This window comes from Varanus komodoensis, unplaced genomic scaffold, assembly GCF_004798865.1.
Source record: "Varanus komodoensis strain SLA01 unplaced genomic scaffold, ASM479886v1 scaffold11, whole genome shotgun sequence".
Lineage (NCBI taxonomy): Eukaryota > Metazoa > Chordata > Lepidosauria > Squamata > Varanidae > Varanus > Varanus komodoensis.
Genome location: NW_025335317.1, coordinates 942,132 through 961,088, shown reverse-complemented (window position 1 = coordinate 961,088; position 18,957 = coordinate 942,132). Strand labels below are relative to the sequence as shown.

Below are 18,957 nucleotides of genomic sequence, written 5' to 3'. Positions count from 1 at the left end.
ATATCGTTTAGAACGCGAATGTATTTGTGCATGCGTCTGGGCGAGAGGCTTTTATGTGGGCGGAGGAGGAGGAGGAGGAGGAGGAGGAGGAGGAGGAGGAGAGTGTCTCCTGGCTCAGGTGATGCCAGGACCCGGCGTGTGTCGGATGGCTCCTCAAACAAGCCGCCCTTTGGGATGCCCATGGGGGGTCACCATTTGTCGTGGGCTGGCGCAGGCCATGCTGGCTCGGATGGTCCGGCCCCACTCACTCCTCACACCCACAGGCACTGCGGCCTGGTCCGGGGTCCCTGGAGCACGAGGGTCTCCTGCAGCGTGCCAGGCTGGCAGGAAGTGCCCCACCGAGGAGTGGACAGCCTCACACATAAGTTCTCCAAGAAGGAAAGGAAATGCAATTCATGGCCTGTAGCTGCTTAGAAAAGGCAACTTGAGCACATGTATGTGATAAATGTTAACTGTGCATTAATCGCATTAAAGAGGACCCTATAAACTTTTCATTTCTAATTAAATTCCAGCTACCAGTTCTGCTGAAGAAGGCACACTCTGAGCCTTTGTTTATGTGGAAAATTAAAATGCAAATACAACAGAATTTATTTCCATTACCAGAGTGATATGCCAGGCTCCTCCATTTAACAGCCTCCAATTATTTTAAAGCCAGCCTTTCTATTCTCATTCTCAAGTTTTCCCTTAGAAGTTGCCACTCCGAAATGCAAGATGAAGCAGACATGGAGAGAGTGACAGGTGGAGGACAGGAGAGCCTCCTCGGCAGAATTGTGTGCGCCCTGGAAAGAAAACGTGGCAGGTAGAGGGAGAGGAATAGGAATGGGAGGGAACAAAGAGGCCTGCCAAGGCAGTCCCATAGTTGTCGCCAAGAGCTTTGTTATTCAGATGCCAGCTCCAAATATTCCGCATGAAGGACTAATCCTGGCATTGTTGCCTCATCCTTCTGGGGGAGCTTACAACTGTGGGCTGGGTGCAGTGGAAGAGCCTCGTATATGCTTTTCCTGCTCTTGCCGCACCTAGCGGCCCTGGGAGCAGCGTGTCCGGGCCAAACCAGGCAAGGCAGCAGCAGCTGCATTGCTTCCTCGCAGCCCTGTCTTGTTCACCTAAAGGCCACCGCCTTCTTTTAACCTTTGAAGGGTGGCATGGGCGGGTGATGAGAGCTGAGCTCCCTCTGCCCTGCCCTGCCCAGCCCAGCCCAGCCCTGGTGCCAAAAGTGAGTAAAACTGGCCGAAAGCTGGATGGGATAAAGCCCTGGGAGGGGCAGGCAGGTGGCCAGCTGCTCTCACCTTGACCCCCCCATGGCGTTCGCATTAGACCCCCCCCCGACTAATTTTATGTATGAACAGCATAGAGGCACATGGAAACGGCTGTGGCTGTGGCTGCCATGCCTCGTTTGGGCCCCGTTCCGGGTTCTGTTGCTGCGTTCTGGCGTAGGCCGTTCATGTCACAATCCCACGCAAGAGTCCTTGCAAGGGACCAGCTTCCCATGCGGATCTGCTGCTCTGGGTAGTGGGGGCTTGCTGCACCGAGCAGCGATCCCGTCTCCTGGTGCAGAGATGCATGCAGGGCCCCGTGCGTCAGCTTGTGCGAACATGCCGTTGGTTTTGCTTTTCAGTGGTGACTCCTCACGCGTTCATCTGTGCTTATGTCCTCAATGGCATTCGATGCAACGCAAAAACTGCACATAATATTTGGCAGGGTCAGTCCCACCAAACTGCAGGTACAAGGGGAACCCCTGTGCGCCACGGAGGCTGCTGGTTATGGGACCACTGTCGTGCTAGGAGCTTCCAGGACCAGGACGAGTGCAGCACCTGTGAACCTGGCTAGATCACCACCTCTTCATGCATGGGGGACCCTCCTCAGGCAGCGGAGGCGAGCGTGCGCACGTGCAAGGCATTCGTAGTTCAGGGCTCACTGCGCTGTGGCTGCGCCGTGCGGCCTCCTTGCGCAAACTCAGCTGTGGCTGCGGAGGACAGAAGAGGGCGCCGCCACCTCTGCCGGGTGCCCTGCTTGTTCGCAGGATCTTCCAGGGGTGTCCCACTCAGGCAGAGAAAGCAGCCCAGGCTGCGAGGGGGAACCAGTTATTCCTGTTTCTTCCGTGCCATGGGCTGTGCGGGATGGGCTGTGGGCTCAGAAAAGCAGATTTGCGCTTGACGTGGCCATTACAAGACCCACACATCATTATTTAGCACACCAAAGCCCTTGATGCCTCCTGAGTCAGCGTCGAAAGCAGGGAAACAGAAACCACCGGCAGAATCTGTGAAATGGGCACCCAGGCAGGCAGGCAGGCAGGCAGAGGGGCAGCCATGGGCATCAGCAGGCAGCAGTGACTGCCTGGAAGGGCCGGAGAGGAGCCCAAGCAGGGGGGGCCGTGCACATGCACCAAGGGGGCCTGAGCAGCAGCCACAGCGTGGCAGGAGCGGGGCAGGGCGCCTTCGTCCACTGGGTGACTGGAAAATGGCCTCAGCACACGGGGAAGTCCAGGTGGGTGGACAAGCCCCCCCCCCCACGAGCACCAGCCCAGGGCTCGGGGGAGTCTGGCAGAACCGGCCAACTGAGGAAGGGCACTGCGTGCTCTCCCTCCCGTGGTCCTGGGCTGCAGGCCTTGCTTTTTTTGTTTTGGGGGCAACGGCTGCTCGGGCCCAGCGCCTCTTCGGAAGCCTTCCGAGGGAGGGCCTTCGGCACCAGCGGCCCCACGTGCCTTGTCCGCCGCCCACCCTTCCCTCCTGCGCAGAATTTTCGTGGCAAGAAGGACGCTGCCCGGGGGGCCTGCAGGTGGAAGAAGGAGACACCCGGGCCTTGGTCAGACGCTGCATGAGGGGGGGGCAGAGGCCGAGCATCCTGCGGACGTGCCCTCCCCGTGTGTGTGCCCTCCTCGCCCGGGCGCATTTCGCCGTGCCCGGGCTCTGCATGGGCTCCGGGAAGAAGCGGAGCCAGCGAGCAGTGCGAGGGCCCTCGGGGCGCGGAGGAGTTTTGGTCCCTCGGGTGTTTGCTGGCACAGCATGTCCAGGGCGTGTGCACGGGGAGGGAAATCCCAAGCTGAAATCCCAGGTTGTCGGTATGTTGCCGGGTGGCACCGCTGGCCCACATGATGCCAGCCATGGACGGCGTGTTCACCCTTGCCCACACGGCCGGCCCCACCGCTTGCCATGGGGGCAACTGCCAGCTGGCAGCTTGTTCCAGCCCGGCACACTCTTTCCTACCACTTCCCCGGCTGCAGGCAATATCGTCTGGGGTGTGGCACCTGTCCTTCATCCCCCTGAAGAACAAGATCGGCCGATTCGGCCGGCTGGGACTGACTGCTGCCCTGTGCAGAGTGCAAGGCGATCCCATTCAGACAGGCCTGGCCACGTGGTCGCAGCCCCCAGCCAGAGGGCCTCCACATCCCTTCCTCACCTCCCTTCCCAGCTGTGATTTAGCCAGATTCCGCAGATCGAGGGCAGCTCTCAGGACCAATTGCTCCCTGCTGCCTCTGGGGGGCCCAAGGCAGGGGCCCTGGAGCAGGAAGGGGCTCTGCTTTGCTCTCCTCGCTTGACTCCTGCTTCCAGCACCACGTCAGTGCAGTTGCACAAGCTCCTGAAGTTCAAATGCGCCTGTTTGCCACTGCCCACATTCCCAGGGACCTCTGGAGAGGCTCCAGCCGCACAAGGGGCAGAGGCAGCCCTGGGCAGCTGCTTCAGGGAGTGTCTGAGGCAAACCCACCCAGTCCTGCCACTCTGCAGAAAGCGCTGGTTCCAGCGCCAATTCAGGGGGCTCAGCAAAGGGCTGGTGGGCGGCGCCCGCACCTGGGAGAGCTCACCTACCCAGGCCCAGTGAAGAGCGCTCAGCCACGTCTGGCCTGCATCCCTCGCAGCTGCAGCTGGGAGGCCGGCGGAGCTGCTCGGAACACGGCCGCTCCACGCGCTTTGGCCACGGCAGGAATCCGCTCGGGGCAGACCCGTGCAGGAGGGCCGCGTGTGGGGGTGCTCGCGCTACATCCAGGAGTCCCCCTTCCTCTCCCAAACGCTTCTGCTTGCCGTGCCATTAAAAGAAAGAGCAGGCCCTCGTGCCTGGTGTTCAGTGAGTATTGATTCAGCCTGCAAGCAATTTTAATATTTCTTCAGGGACTTTCCAGCAACAGCACAAGTCATTAATTCATCCTCCCAAATTGCTTATTCAATAGCATGAACATGGCTCCTGAATAAAGTCTCAGAATTTATGTGACTTGTAAGAGTCAGGAGGTCAAGCAACTGTTATGGAGTGAAGTTAAAAATCCAAATAAAATATTGACACTTTTTTGGAGGTGTGGGAGGAGGAGATGAAAGGAAGCAAAGGTATTTAAAGCAGGGCCTGCTGCCATGCCCCCAGGATAATGGACGGAGAGAGATGGAAAACACGTCGGAGCCAGAAAAATCAATGGGATATACGGCACATCCACTTAGTATTTCATAATTCTTCCTCACACGCAACATCCCGCGTCTGTCGGAATAAAGAGGTTCACCATCCCAGGACTATGTGCTCTGCGACAGCCGCACAGGCAGAGCCTTTCCGGGGGGGGTGTGCCATAGGGCGGAGGTTGTGGCGCACCGAAAAGGGGAACGCATGGCAAGCCCTCTGCGCCCACGGCCGAGCCGGATACCATTTCTCCCGGATGCAGAGACTCTCCCAGGTGTGCATCCACTAGGGCAGATCACCTGAAGACAAGCAGCGCAGAGGTCAGTGGAGCTTTCGAACGCTTCGAAGGCCAGCTGATGCCTTGGTCTTCTGCTCCTCCCTCTCCTCCACCCCTGCAGGTTTTATTCAGAGTGCCCCAGGTGAGCTACGCCGTCATCCCGATGCCCCAAATGCCCCATGCAGAGGGCTGGGGGAGGGCAGGTGGCCCGAGAGGCTAATGCGCATACCTGCCCCGCAGCACGCCTGCCCCCGTGCTCTGGGGTGGCATGCGCAGGGGGCTTTGCCGCTCCCCCCCACACACGTGGGCTCCATGCATGGAGAAATGGCAGGCAGGGGAGGGGGGGCTGCGCACAGCGGGGTGCGCCTGTGGCGGCCAGGGGCACATGGGCAATGGCGCGGTGGCGCAGCGGAGCAGAAGCAGCGGCCTGGGAGGCAGGGCGGCAGGGTGGGAGAGCCAGCTTGCGGAAGAGGCCCAGAGCGGCTCTGGCTTCATTGTCCCACCCCTGGCCTTCCTGCGGGTATCTCAGGCTCTGCCCGCAGCTGTGTCACCGCATGTCTTTCTGTCCCCTGACTTTGCGACCCGCATGATTTTTATTTAGCTTCCAGGGAACTCATGGCTCTTGCTTTACGACTGCAATTTTCTGCTGTTGATGTGAGTCGCTTGGCTTTCTGAGGCAAGCGGGTGGTGCCACCCTGGAGTAAAACCCTGGTTACGCCTTGGCGAAAGGCAGGATTCAGGGCAGGTGGTTCTTCGGGCGTAAGAACGTGCTTCCTTATCGATGTTTGGGGCTGATCCGTATGGGGGGCAGGAGCATTCTGTGCAGGGGACGTAGTCTGTCAACTGCCGCTCACGGGCAGGACACTGGCCTGACGTGGAGGTGCCCCTGGAGCCTCCATCTAAACGGAGTGGCAGGGGCGGGGGCGGGGAGGCTTCCGCCTGCTCCCACTCAGAGGCTGCCCAGTCTCTCACTGAACGTCTCCGGTGTGGGAGAGCCCCCCGCCTCTCCAGGCAGCTGGTCCCACTGACACATTGCTCTGACCATGAGGAAGCTTCTCCTGATGTCCAGCCTGAATCTGGATTGTTGCAACTTGAACTGATTATAGAAACATAGAAACAGAGCGAGTCAGAAGGAGTCTCCCGGGCCATCTAGTCTGACCTCCGGCACCAGCTGGCTCCGCTCACGACACGCCCACCATGTGCACGTCCAGCCTGTCCTTGAACACCTGCACCAATGGGGCCTCAACGACCCCCCGTGGAAGCCCATTCCACACCCTCGGGGTCCTGACCATTCCATGTCCTGCACTCTGGCATGAGCAAGATGAGACCTTGACCTTCCTCTTTGCGACAGCCTTTGAGATACTTATAGAGTGATGTCATGTCCCACTCTGTCTTCTCCGCTCTAGGCTGAACATGCCCAGTTCCCTCAGTCTCTCCTCACAGAGTAGTGTTTCCAAACCCTGGATCATCCCTCTTGCCCTCCCCTGGAGCTTCCTAATTTTCCTGCACCTTTCTTCAATCTTGGTGCCCAGGACTGGACACAGTATTCCAGGTGGGGTCTGACTAGTGAGGAGTATAGGGGAACTACTATTTCTCATGTTTGGGAAGTAATACTTCTGTTAATGCATCCCAAAATTGCATTTGTCCTTTTGGCAGCTGCATCATATTGTTGGCTCATTTTTAGTCTGTTGTCCACAATTGCTCCACAGTCTTTTTCTTTTTCAGTTCTGTTGAGCCACATATTCCCCACCTTGCGTTTGGTTTCTTTTTCCTAGGTGAAGGGCTTGGCACTTGACCCTACTGAATCTCATTCTGTTGCTTTCAGCCCAGCGTTCAGATTTGTCAAGATTACCCTGGATCTGCATCCTGTCTTCTAGGGTGATCACTATTCCACCCAGTTTTGTATCATCTACAAATCTGATTTTCTTTCCTTGTACTTCATCATCTAAATCATTACTAGAGATGTTGAAGAGCCCTGAGGCATCCTACTAGTTCATTTTATTTATTTATTTATTTATTTATTTATTTATCAATTTATATCCTGCCTTTTTCCTACAAAGGGCTCAAGGCAGCTTCCATCATTCTCCTCCTCCATCTTCTCCCCACAGCAACAACCCTGTGAGGTCAGTTGGGCTGAGAGTCTGTGACTGGCCCAAAGTCACCCAGTTGGCTCCATGGCCGAGCGGGGACTAGAACCCAGATCCTCTGAGTCCCAGTCCCACGCTCTTAACCACTGCACCACACTGGCTCTCAGTTTACCTCTCTCAGTTTGACAGGGTGCCATTGATGAGCATTCTCTGTGTCCAGTTCAGCAGCCAATTTTGGATCCGCCTAATAGTTTTTCTATCTAGTCTACTTTTTGCTAATTTGCTCCTCAGAATGTCATGGCGCACTATGTTGAAAAGTCTGTTTTAGCACTGTGGTCCTCCAAGTGCGAAGGGATTCCACACATGAATTCCATCCAAGCAGCTGTTCCACAGGCTTGCAACTGTGTGCCCTCCGAGCTGGCCCAAGAGGAGGCGACTCAGGGACCTCCAGGGCAGTCCTTGAGTCGCTCTCTCAACATCCATTGGGCTGCTTTTCCTACTTTTCTCGGCCTTAAAAAAGAAAAAGAAAAAAACCTAAGTAACAGACTTTTGTAGTGACACCTGGACTTCCCTCAGAGTGAAATGGTCCCACATGTGGGGCTCAGAACGGAAGACACCAGGTGCCTGCAGGCCAATTCTTCAACCAGGATCATGTCCATTTTGTAGCTGGGGCCCAGAACAGTCTCTCAGATTTCCAGATGTGCTCATTCACCGGACCAAAAGGTTTGGCTACACCTGATCTAGCCCATCAATCTATCTTAGCCAACCAAAATGCCCATGGAGGCTCACATGTAGGGCATGAAAGCCAAGATGGTGACTTGTCTGTTTGCTCCCAGCCTGTCGGTCCAAGGTGCTCCGACTCAGCAGGCAGGACGGCCTGGACGGCCTCTCCCTGGTACGGAAAGGTGCCCTTCTCACAATCACTCCACGAGTGCCGATCACCCAGCGTGAGTTGAGCTGTGTGAGGGCCGCTCTGCCAGAGCACTCCCTGGACGGCCACAGCCGAACGGAGCTCGCCACGATGCTGGTAGCAGGAAATGCTTTTAATTGCGTGTCACCTGAGGTTGCCAAGGAGATCGCGGATCTCATTCATTACGACGAGGACATTACTATGTAGCAGAACACGGTGCTCTGTGTACGCTTGATGCAGAACCCCGTAGGCCTCGTTTGGATGGATGGGCCGCTGAACAGATACATTTATACTAAGTATACATACATTATATCACTCTATTGATTTTTGAAAAGTTCCAGGTCTGCCAAGCTGTAATGAGATTTTTGAACTTTGGGCTGTGATCAATGAAAGGAATATTATTGGCCTGCAGGACTGATATAATCCCCTCCGTGCGGGCTGAGTTGCTCCGGGCTGCCCCCGCCCAGCCCGCGTATCGGGTTCCATCAGACGCTTAACCTCTTTTACAGTGTCATCAGGCTAAAAGGAATCTAATAGTGACACAGGACTTGTGCGTCGCTCTCCGGCACTATTGCTTTCCTGTCACAAGTAATTTATAGCTTTCTATTTCCATCCCTTTGCCTGCACCCCATCACGGCTTCCTGGGGCGGCTGCAGGGGAGGGGCCATGCGGAGGGGGGTGGGATCAATACGCTCACAGACCCGTTGCCTCCAGCAGCTCGGGCGAGCAGGGAGGGCAGCTGGAATGGCTGCCCCTTCCCAGCTCCGGCCACGGAACGGCTCTAGAACAGCTCTGCTCCTCGGGCCTCGGGGCTGGAACGGCACTGGGCCATGGGCCCGGCTGGCGGGCCGCCCAGGCCAGCCGCCACGTCTGAGGAGCACCCAGCCACCTGCCCCTGTTGATGCACCAGGGCACAAAAGAGGCGCTCTCCCCCGCTGCCGGGCCAGCGTCGGGCACCCTGAAGCACGGGGCCCCGGGTGCGGGCCGTTGACACCATGGCAACGTCTCACCACCACTAGCAGAGGTTCGCCTGCGGTGGCAGGCCCTGGGCCGTTCATGCCCACCCTATGCCACAGCCGTGCCACAGTGGCGCTCTGTGCCAACGCAGCCCTCCTCGTTCGTGTCCCGCACCTGCTACTGGGTTCACTGGGTGACCCCAAGCTCTTGCCGTAGACGGCGGGGGGGGGGACCAGTGAACCGCAGCCGCTCTCTCTGCATTAGAGCTTTCCGAGCCTCTGCCGCACCCTGCCCTTTATTCGCCCCTTTCCGAAGCAGAGGCGTCCCATGTACCGTAAGCCATTCTCACAGGGAAAACGCGGGCAGCTTTCCACTCACACGTAGGCTGAAATGGATCGCCGTGATTGCCTTTTCCAAGCGGTTTGGCTGTACTTACACCAGATCTTGGGACCCTTTCACAATTACAGACTTTCTTGTGAGTTCCATGACTAATTGCATGTTCTAATTTAGAGCAATTGTTTAGCATTATATAACAATTCCATATTGCAGACCAAATTTTCAGCCTCTCTCTGACTTGAATGTCTTTGCGACCACGTTGCCTCTTTTGGCTGCCTTCGCTTTCTCTGCACATCCTCAAGTCACCTTCCAAATGTTGTTTAGATTCTGTGGTGCAGCAAAATTGTAGGCCTTCCTCTAACCCCAAACTGCGCTCCAGCCCATATGGATTACATGGACAGAAGCCATTCTGCTCTTCTTTCTGGTCTTTTAGACTGCATGCCCCTTCCCTTCCTCCCTCTCCTCCTCCTCCTCCTCCTCCTCCCTCAAGCAACTCCCCGTCCGTTCGTAGATTTTAATATCCTGGGGTGAGTTTATTGCGTTGATGATCAGAGACAGCCTCACACGGCAGCTATTCTGTCCCGCATGACCAGGCGCTCTGCTTCATCCATCTGGGCTTGGGGGCTTCTAGCGATATGTTAATGCCGACGCCTTGGGTGGGGACGCACGTAACGACACGACACGCCGGGCTCGTCGGCACACGTGAACCCATGGGGAAGCATGGCCCTTTGGTGTCCATGAAGCCATGGGGAGACGCCGCTTCCTGAGCTCCCCCAGGGCAGCAGCCCAGCCGCTGTCTGTCCACGCATGTTTCACGGTTCCTGCCGAAGAGTTTGGTGGGTGGGGGACACAGGAGGCCTGCAGGCTTTATGTTGTCTGCCCCAGTGCCAAGAGAGAGTTGAGGCAAAGGTTGCGAGAACTTCAGAGAGAAAGAAGGCAGGAAACGGGGAGCTGAGTCATGGAATGCCTGACAGAAGGAGTGGGCAGAAGCGGAGACGGCCGACTCAGCTGCTGCCTCATTAGACGCCTTGGCCACACAAGGAGAGTGCCTGCATGCGTGAAGAGCTGCCGTGGGTCCACCAGGACAGGCCGAGGCCTCCCCACAGAGGGTGCATTGTGGCCGTCTGCGCACTCAGCGGCACACCATCGGTTCTGCCCAAAGGCAGGGAAGGGGGATCCCAAGTAGCCAGAAACAAAGGTCAGAGGACCCGGCATGCATTGATAAGAGGAACAAGTCTTCCGCCCTCCAGGTACTGGGCTGGCAAAGCTCTTGTTTCATGGAGGGAAGAGGCCCTCCCCTGAGCAGTGGCCGGAGCCGCACCTCGAGGCTCCCTCCCTCTCTTGGAGGGTCCTCGGCCTCTGCGGGATGTGCCTGAGCAGCGAGGGCGCCCTTGGGGTTTCTCTGGGGGATGCTGTGCTCTGGGCACCAGACCCTCATTTAGGGCTGAACGCCCCACGAGGAAAGAAGCACATTCCCCCGTGCTGTTTGTCTGGAAGCCGGGGGAAGCACTTCCGCGAGGGTCCCTCTCTCCCTTCCTTCAGGGGTTACCCAAATTACCCAACAGCCTGGTGCATGCTTGCCTGATTTCTGCGCATCAGTCCCTGCACGAGCTCCTGCGCATGCGCTTGCCCTCTCCACAGAGGCACGGGCTCACCTGTTGCCGCCACTGTTGTTCTTGCAGGATCATCCGGACCAAAGTGCAGCAGCCTTTCCACCCAACGCCAGATGGGAGCGGCTCAGGAGTTACTGCACCTGGACATACCATAGGTAAGAGGAACCTTGAGGTGGGCGAGGAAGCATGAAGGGCGAGATGCGCACGCCTCACGCATGTCCCGCAGGGGCAAAGAGGCTCCGTCTTGTGCATCTTTCATCCAGGCGATGACAGAGGTTCTCTGGGCAGATTGCAAAGTGGTTTTCATGTCTGTGGACGCCTTCTCTTCCACTGCTGAGGGAATTCCATGTCTGTGGAGCAAAGATGTCGTCTGTTTGGGAAGGGCTGGTTACTGCTCAGGTCCACTGATCCAGCACTGTTGACACAGCCCCTGTGACACCCCCGTATCCCCCCACCCACGGGCCCACATGCCTCCCCCGCCCTGCTTGTTTTCTGGACACTGCGTAGGATGCCCCTTGACTGGGACGCAGGGAAGAGAGAGGCTGCCGCTCCTTCGAGAGGGTGGGCAGGCAGATGCCCCCTCCCAAGCGCTGAATTCTCCCCGTGCCAAACAGCACAAGTCTTTCCACACCTCTGTGCGTGCTCTCCAGCCTGACACGTTTGCAGGCCTGACCTTCTTTTCTGTGCAAGTTGGAGAAGGGGGTGGGGGAGCTGCATTGCCCCCTCCCCAGCCGCTTCCCCATGGAAATGCTCAGGTTGCTGATGGGCCAGAGAGGGGGCATCAACGGGCTGGAGGCCCAGTCAGCATCCTGGGCGGGAAACCCACAGAATCACGGGATGCGGGCATTAATGGCAATTACCTCTGCACGTCACACCAGCTTGATTTTGTGTCGATTACACTTGGAGTGCCTCTCTGGGCAACACCCTGCAGGGGAAGCTGGCTGTGCAGGCGGCTCGATCCCACTTCCAGCAGTGGCACGGTCCCTTCCCCCACGACAGGTGCCCACAAACTCCTCCCTGGCGCCTGCCGGGCACTCGGGGTGCTTCCAAGATCACTGCTGGAGCTGGGAGGCCGCGGCACAAGGCAGTGGCTCCCGGCACCTTCTTTCCACTCAGGAAGGACTCTGGACCGCAGGGAGGCCCCCAGAGGTGTCTAGGCAGTGGCCTGCCCCACGCTTTGAAAGGTGCTGAGCCTCCCAGAGAGAAAGGCCATGGCAAGTCGTGGGGGGAGCAGGCTGGGGGCATCCATCCGGAGAACCCAGTGGGCTGGCAGGGAGGGCTCTGTGCCTGCATGGTCCTGGGGTGTGGGCGCTTGCCTGGGGCACTGGTTTGACGCACAGCCTGGGTGCGTTTTCCTGAGTTTCAGAAGGAGTTTGGTGTGGTGTGCATTTGCCTGGGTCTTGTGTGTGCGAGATACGTGTGCTTTATCTACAGGAGTTTTCTGGGGGAGGGTGTTGGCTGGGCACGTGTGGCGTGGACTGGTGCCCTGCCTCTGTGAGCTCAGACCCTCCTTTGGCCTGGCTCCCCCTGCCTGGGCACGTTACTTTGCTTTTAGCCGACCCGTTTTGGGTACACGTGTCCTGTCTTTGCCACACCTCCCACGGCAGCCGTTTTGCGAATGGGCCAGCTGCACCCACACAGGGCAGACACTTCTAGGGGGGTCCAGGCCCCCCTCAAAACAGGGACTGTGTCCGCCAGCCAAGAAAGCTTGGGGACCCTTCCTGGACAATGCGTGGAGAGGTGTGGGTGGATCAGTCTTCTGTACACAGACCGGAACTGGAGTGGGGGAAGCACAGCCTCTGAAGGGTTAAATGGCGGTGGAAGGGAGCAGTTGGAGACATGACCACCGGAGTCGGGACAGGGAGGCACTCCTGCTGGAACCCTTGATGTTTGCACACTGAAAGCCCACTTGATGAAGAAACACAGAAAACTCCCGCTCAAGCTTCACTCAGTCGGCATTAGGAGCGCAAACAAAATCGCACGTTAAGCGAGAGTAATGCAGACTAAGAGGAGCACAGGAATGCTCAGGATTGCTGCTGCAGTTGTGGCCAAAGACGGCACCGGGCAGGGGTGCGGCAGGCCCCGGTGGCAGGGCCGCCTGAACAGCATGACGGGCCCCGGGCAAAGCAGTGCACTGGGCCCCGACGACAACGACAACTACTGTTCATTTTGGAAGTTTCCGATTTTCCAAGGGTTAACATACGCAGATTAGTATGGGGCCCACGGGCAAGCGCCCATCAGGCCCACGCATTAAGATGGCCCTGCCTGGCAGCTGCCCTGCCCAAGAACACAGGCAGCCTGTTCCCACCTCGTGGGAAGGTGATCAGCTCACCTGCACCTTCCATCAAGTCCAGCCATTTCTCCCCAGAGCATTTGTTGCTTTGGGTGAATTTTTAGATGCTTTGGGTCCCCGGCTGCTGCTTCCAGACAGGGATCTTGCACACAGCTTTGCCGGAAAAAGGTCCTTCCTTCCTGTTGGACTGTTTTCTGGCCTCACCGCCTTGATCATAACACTGCCACTAGCATGCAGTCTGTCAGAAAAAAGGGTCCTCACTTATAGCACTTGGAAACTTCAGGGGAAGCTCTGGAAGGATCCCCGGCATGCAGGGAGGGCCAGAGAAATGGGGCCCATGCTCGGTATGGGCGGCTCTAGAACAGCTCAGGGATGCAGCTCCCTCTCCCATCATCCGCACTTTGCGTAGCTTTTTAATGGGTTGAATGTGTGAGCTGTGCAAATGTTCTTTTGGAATTGCCCTCATGTTGTTCCTGGGTACATATTTGGAAGCACCCCAGCACACAGTTGATGTGCTGCCCTCGAATGGGAATTTAATAGCAGAAAGGGAGAGGCGGATAAAAGAAACGCCGTCTTCCCAGGCTTCAGAAGTAGAGCTTCCCAACCTCTCAGCCTTTCCATATTATCTTTTATGCATGTGCAGTAAGTGTGAGTCTCACATGTTTGGGGGGGGGGGGAATCCAACTCTTTCCTAACTAATCTTTCTGTTGTGAAGAAACTCTCTTTCTTCTTTGAAAGCGGAACTGTTGCCTTTTGAAGAAGAAGAATTATTTTGTTTTTACCAAAAGAACTATGGCGAAGTAGACCAGAAAGTGGCCAGTTCAAATGAGCTTTATCGCTATAACTTAATACAGAGCATCACTTCAGCCAATTAATAACTCAATGATCAGAGCAGAGCTTTTCTGCATAAGGCATTTGTTGTGGCCTTGTCGTTCCCCATCATTGTTGCTCATGAGTTCTTCAGAGCATGCCGGGGCCTCCAGCTTTGCTTTTGTTTTTAAACAGCACTTTCAGTGAGTTCTTTTAGCTCTGAGAAAATGTAGTATCATTTGAAAATGAAATTAAAATTAACCCCCTTTTTAACCGGTGTTGTTTCGCTATGCTGCTATGTCACAGTGCCACCTGGAGGTTATGTAGTAGACAAGCAGGAAAGAACTTTTGGCTAGACTAGACTAGACTTTTTGACTAGTGCATAGATCTCAATTTTGTGACAAAACCAAAAGCAGATACAGCAGATTAACAAAACTCCTTGAGTGAAAAAGTTCCTAAATTCCAGGGAGGGGGGGAGAAGTTGCAGAGTAAATCATCCACCACTTCCAGAGCCCTGCTGGGTGCTTCCCCTTTGTTTCCCCACGCCGCTTTTCTCTGGCTTGGACCCAGGGCCTTCAGAGGAAACAGCTGGGCTGCTTCCCCAGCAGGAGCGGCTGGAGGTCTGGAGCGCATCCTGGATGCCCCAGTGGGCGTGCTGGGGACCTGTGGGGCAGATTTGCACTCCAACCCCACTGCAGAGGCTCTTCTGCCCTGCCCTTCTGGCCAGCATCCAACAGGATGTAGGATATCCAAGGAAGAATAAAGGCCATTGGAGGGAAAGCCCATTTGTTTTCAACTATGATGCAAATACCTGTAGCAGCAGGCTTCATCCAGAAGAGAAGGGGCATTCCCCTCACCCGAGGAGGAAGGGACAAAAGGACAGCAGCCCAGCAGGAAGGGAGAGCCAGCCATTTCGGGAGGCAAAACAGTTGGCCCCCCGGAAGGGGCACCCAACCCCGAGTTTCTTAAGCAATTAACTTTTCATCAGGGGACTGTCAGAACAAAGAAAAGCTCGTGTCTGTTACAAGCTCAACTACCACTGTAGGAGCCTGTAAATTGGTGGCGCACTTTGGAGCTCATCATCTAAGAAATTGTAATGGATGTGTGCTATTTTTTCTGTCAGTCCCTTGATTAAGAGCTAATTGCTCAAAAGACACCAGAATGTATGCAACTGCCTGCTGCCTGTTGCTGCCTTGCATTCTTCTGAGAGGAGACCTGTTTCTTTGATGCCTGGACCCTTTCGCCTGCAGCTTGTGGGTGTGCAATAAGTGAAAGTCATTTTTAAAAATCTGCTGCTTGACTGACCAGGACAATATTTTCCAGCAATTGAAAGTTTTAAAACCTAGTTCCTCGTGGCACTGAAGGGCACTGATTCTGCTTTCTGCAGTAATTGTAATGGTCCTATTGCTACAACAGGGGTAGGTGTTCCAAGACGCGATTTGTTGTTGCTGCTAATGCCATTCAAGGGTAGCCGTTCTCAGTAACAGCAAGTAGTCCTTTTCTGCATTTATTAACTAACTGATTAACTAGTTGGGTCGCAGCACTGAGATCCTGTGATGCTGGAGCTGGGGCTCCACGCACTGGGGCTGCTACGGAGCAGCACGGCTGGCTGCTCCAAGGCTCCAGCCGGGCCGTGGGGGGCGGCAAGGGGTGTGACGGGGTGGGGAGAGGGGGCTGCTGCGGGGGAGGATTGCGCTGACCCTGCGGGTTACCCAGCCCGCTTTCTGCTGCCTCTTCATACAAGACGGGGCAAGCGGCACAGAGGGAATGGAGACCAGTGCCTCGCACCCTGCCCTGGCCACGGGGCACACGAAAGCCCCGGAGCCGGGCGGCATCGGCTGCTAGACGCCGTCAGCCATCTAGCGTCCCAGCACGCCGTGGGAACTCCGTGGCTGGCTGGCCGTTCCGAGGGTCTCGCCTTCCCCACGGTGCCACACGCTCCAAGTCGCGGAGGGGATGGACCGGGTGATGCAGCCGGCGAGGCACAGGGAAGGAGAGGAGGTGCACACACCGTTGCGCTGGCCGCTGGTGCAGTGCCCTGGCTTTCAAGCAGCTTCGGGGGCACTGGCATTCTTTGCATGCGCTTCAGGGCTGCTTGGTAAAAGGCTATAGGAGCACCGTGGCCCACAATCCACATCACACGTGTCCCCTGCAGTGGGCAGCAGCAGGATGTTTGGCATGGTCTTGGACACGCACTAAGTTTGTGCCGCACAGCTCAGAGTAGGGCGGGTTGGGGGTTAATTCTTGCGCTTGCCCATGCACGCGAGAGCTCGGAGCCCGCTCTTGCACACACACGCACTTCCGGATTCTGCGGCAGCTACATGCCGTCCAGTCTCCCCTGACTTAGGGCAGCCCTGTGAATGGAAACCCCCCGAAGCGCCGTCGGTGTCAGCGCCACTCAGTCGGAGCACCTCGCACGTGGCCTTCCTTTCACCTTCTGCCTGTGACCCTCCCTAGCGGGACTGTCTTCTCCAGGGAGTCTCCCCCCCCCCCCCCGGTGTGCCCAGCATTCTAGGAAGACCTTCAAGTATGACATTCATAGTACGGCCACCTAAGAGCAGAAGACGTTCCCTGCTTGCACCTGCTCCGCACGACAGGGCTGGTGGTCCCTGGGCCACACCTGTGGTGCCCTCTGTGCCATGGCAAGGACATGCATCTTCTGCCGACGGCCGTGCAGAGTGCAGTGGACAACTGTCCCACAGTCCTCCGTGATGGCGGGCCTGCGCAGCAGCCTCGTTCCCCACACAGTCGTCCTCAATCAGGGAAAGCGAGCGAGGAAAGCTGGATTCGGCCAGCACTTCGGGAGTGCATAGTGCACCCCTGGTGTGCCAGGGGCCAGAAGGCACAGGGTAGAGTCTTCTTGCCCGGCATGAACCAGCCAGGCTGCACGCAGCGCACCTGCGGCGTGAGGGTTGCCGTGTCGTCCAGCCCGGCAAAGTGCACAGCACCCAGAACTCACAGCTCATTGCAGGGCTCGGGGCAGAGGGAGCAGAGGCACCTTGGGGCCTCATAGGCGCCTGCCAGGCATGTGTAGGGTGGCTTCCTTCCCCCAGCCACCCGGTGACCCCAGTCAGTGCATCTGTGTCCGTAATGGTTCCCCCTGCCTTGTTTCTGCTCACTTCTGCTGAGTCCTGAGAGTCGTCCCAGTAGAACAATTGAATTGTTCCCACAATTCAATTCCATTCAATTCAATTCCATTCGTGTCTTCCATCTTCTGAGATCTTTCCATCTCCTACTTGAGCTCTCCTACCTCGTTCCACATCTATGAATACATATTCATTTTCCTAATCTTCACAGTTGTAAAATGAAAACCATTTTCTAAAAACATTTGTGCAAAGTACTGGTGAGACACAGAAGTAAGACTGGAAGGTCACAATGCCATTGCAAGAGCCCGTAAACAGCTGTGAGTAGGGAATGAAGAGCACGTTACAAATGCCTCCGGTGGAAAAGCCTTCAGTGTACCTGCTAGGTGAGAAATCCAATAGGGGAGTGAGAATCCACGGGAGGCTCCCAGATTCTGGCTCATTAGCCCTGTGCTGGCGCCGATGCACTGCAGCACGAAGCAAGACTTCACACAGACGGACGCCCATCTCTCAGATGGACTGCGGGGTGTGCATTTTTTCAGCCACTAATGACATTTGCACAAATAAGCCTCTGAAAACCAAGTGTCTCTCGTGCAATTGGTGTCTGGTTCTGTGCACCAGGCTCTGTGTGGGTGCCCCACACGGGGAGACCTCAGCTTGGGGTGGGAAACATACCCCGTGTGCGGTGGATGGCGGTGGCTGCCTTTGGTGCCCTGTTCAGAGCGTTTGGCGCACTGTGCCTAGAAATGTGCCACTTTCCTGAGGGCTCTTGTGCCAGAATCGGGATGCCAACCCCTGCTGGACATGCCAGGCAGCACCCAGCCTGTTTGCAACTCATTCTCCACTGCTCCAGTTCGTTTAGTGTTGCAGCATCTGTCCCCATATGGAGTAACTCCTCCAGGGCCCAGCTAATGCTTCGGCCAAGGCACTTGCTTGCCTCAGGTCCAGTTCAAATGCTTTTCTTCTGTGCTTCCACACCTGGGCAAGATGAGTTGCATCCATGGGTGGTGCTGGGGAAATGTGCAGCCCTCATTCCATGAGGCAGGTGCCCTGGATGCGCTTTTGTGCTCCTTCAGCTGGGTTGTGGCTCTGCGCACAATCACCAGCCCTCCAAGTTCTCCTTCTCTGCAACCTGCAGTCCAGCTGGAGCAATGTGCAAGCATGTTTCTCCCTCTCCCCTTCCTGCTGTTTCTGTAGTTTCCTCCGAGTCATTCGTCCCATCGACTACCAGAGGCCTCTGGCTTGTTGGACACACTTAGGTGCAGCTGGTGGGAGGAGACAGTCTGCAGGGACCGTCTCCCTGCAGGTGTGAGCTGCCCCGCCACCATGCCCGGAAATGCTTCGCAGGAAGCGCAAAAGCCTTTTTTGAAAGAGCTCCCCGGAACAAAATCAAGTTGCATATTAGATGCCTCAGCAGCAACCAAACTTGCAGACGATGTAAAGATACAGTTCCATGAACTGAAGGGGATTTTCTTGTCTTTAGTACCAAAACGGAGCCTTCTGGTTGTATTTTCGATTTTTTGAGGAACTCTTTGTATCCATCATTTGCATGTTCTGATAATACCGAAATGGTAGAAAGATGCACTCCCAACGAATGTTTAAAAGAAAGGATAATATAAAGAGAGAGTGTGAAAATGATAGCAACCGCCATCCCCTGAGACCCCCGTGTGGCCAAGTGCCTGGGGCTGAGCCCCGCGTGCCCTCCCAGAATGGCACTGGGGCTGGGTCATTTTTCAGCATTATCGATAGCAAGGGGGCCTGACTCATGGAAAGCCACAGGGGCCCTCAGGAGGGAGAGCTGCTGAGCAGGAGAAGGAGGCCTGCGTGTTGACAGCACCCACCCGAAAATGCCCGGATATTGTGTTTACCTGCCCCCCCCCCCCCACGCAGGCCTCTGGCGGGGGAGGAAGCGGCTGGGATGGGCAGGAGCGCAGGACTGGGCCATGGCCGGCACTGTGGCCCCTCAGCCCCCGACTGGCCGCCTGCGTCAGGGGCTGCACACTGCGCGGTTGGGAGATGCGAGTTTGCAAACACATCTGCGCGGGTAGCGCCGCTCCCTCCTCATTGACAACTTATTGACATCGAACTCGCGGCAGACCCAATAGCTAACAGCAAGCGAGCGGAACGCCAGTGAGTTGGAAATGATGCCCGAATGATGTCGGGAAATGTTTAATGCAACCTCCAGCCCCTGTGCGCGACTCCCCTCCGCCAAATTCT

General features: G+C 56.4%; 1 protein-coding gene across 1 annotated transcript in view; it reads left to right on the top strand.

The window, feature by feature from the left end:
- PAX2 (paired box 2) overlaps window positions 1-18,957 on the top strand; it is a 109,668-nt gene that overhangs the window by 37,832 nt on the left and 52,879 nt on the right. The window contains 1 exon segment of the mRNA XM_044420186.1: window positions 10,624-10,709. Coding sequence (XP_044276121.1) covers window positions 10,624-10,709 — 86 coding nt within the window.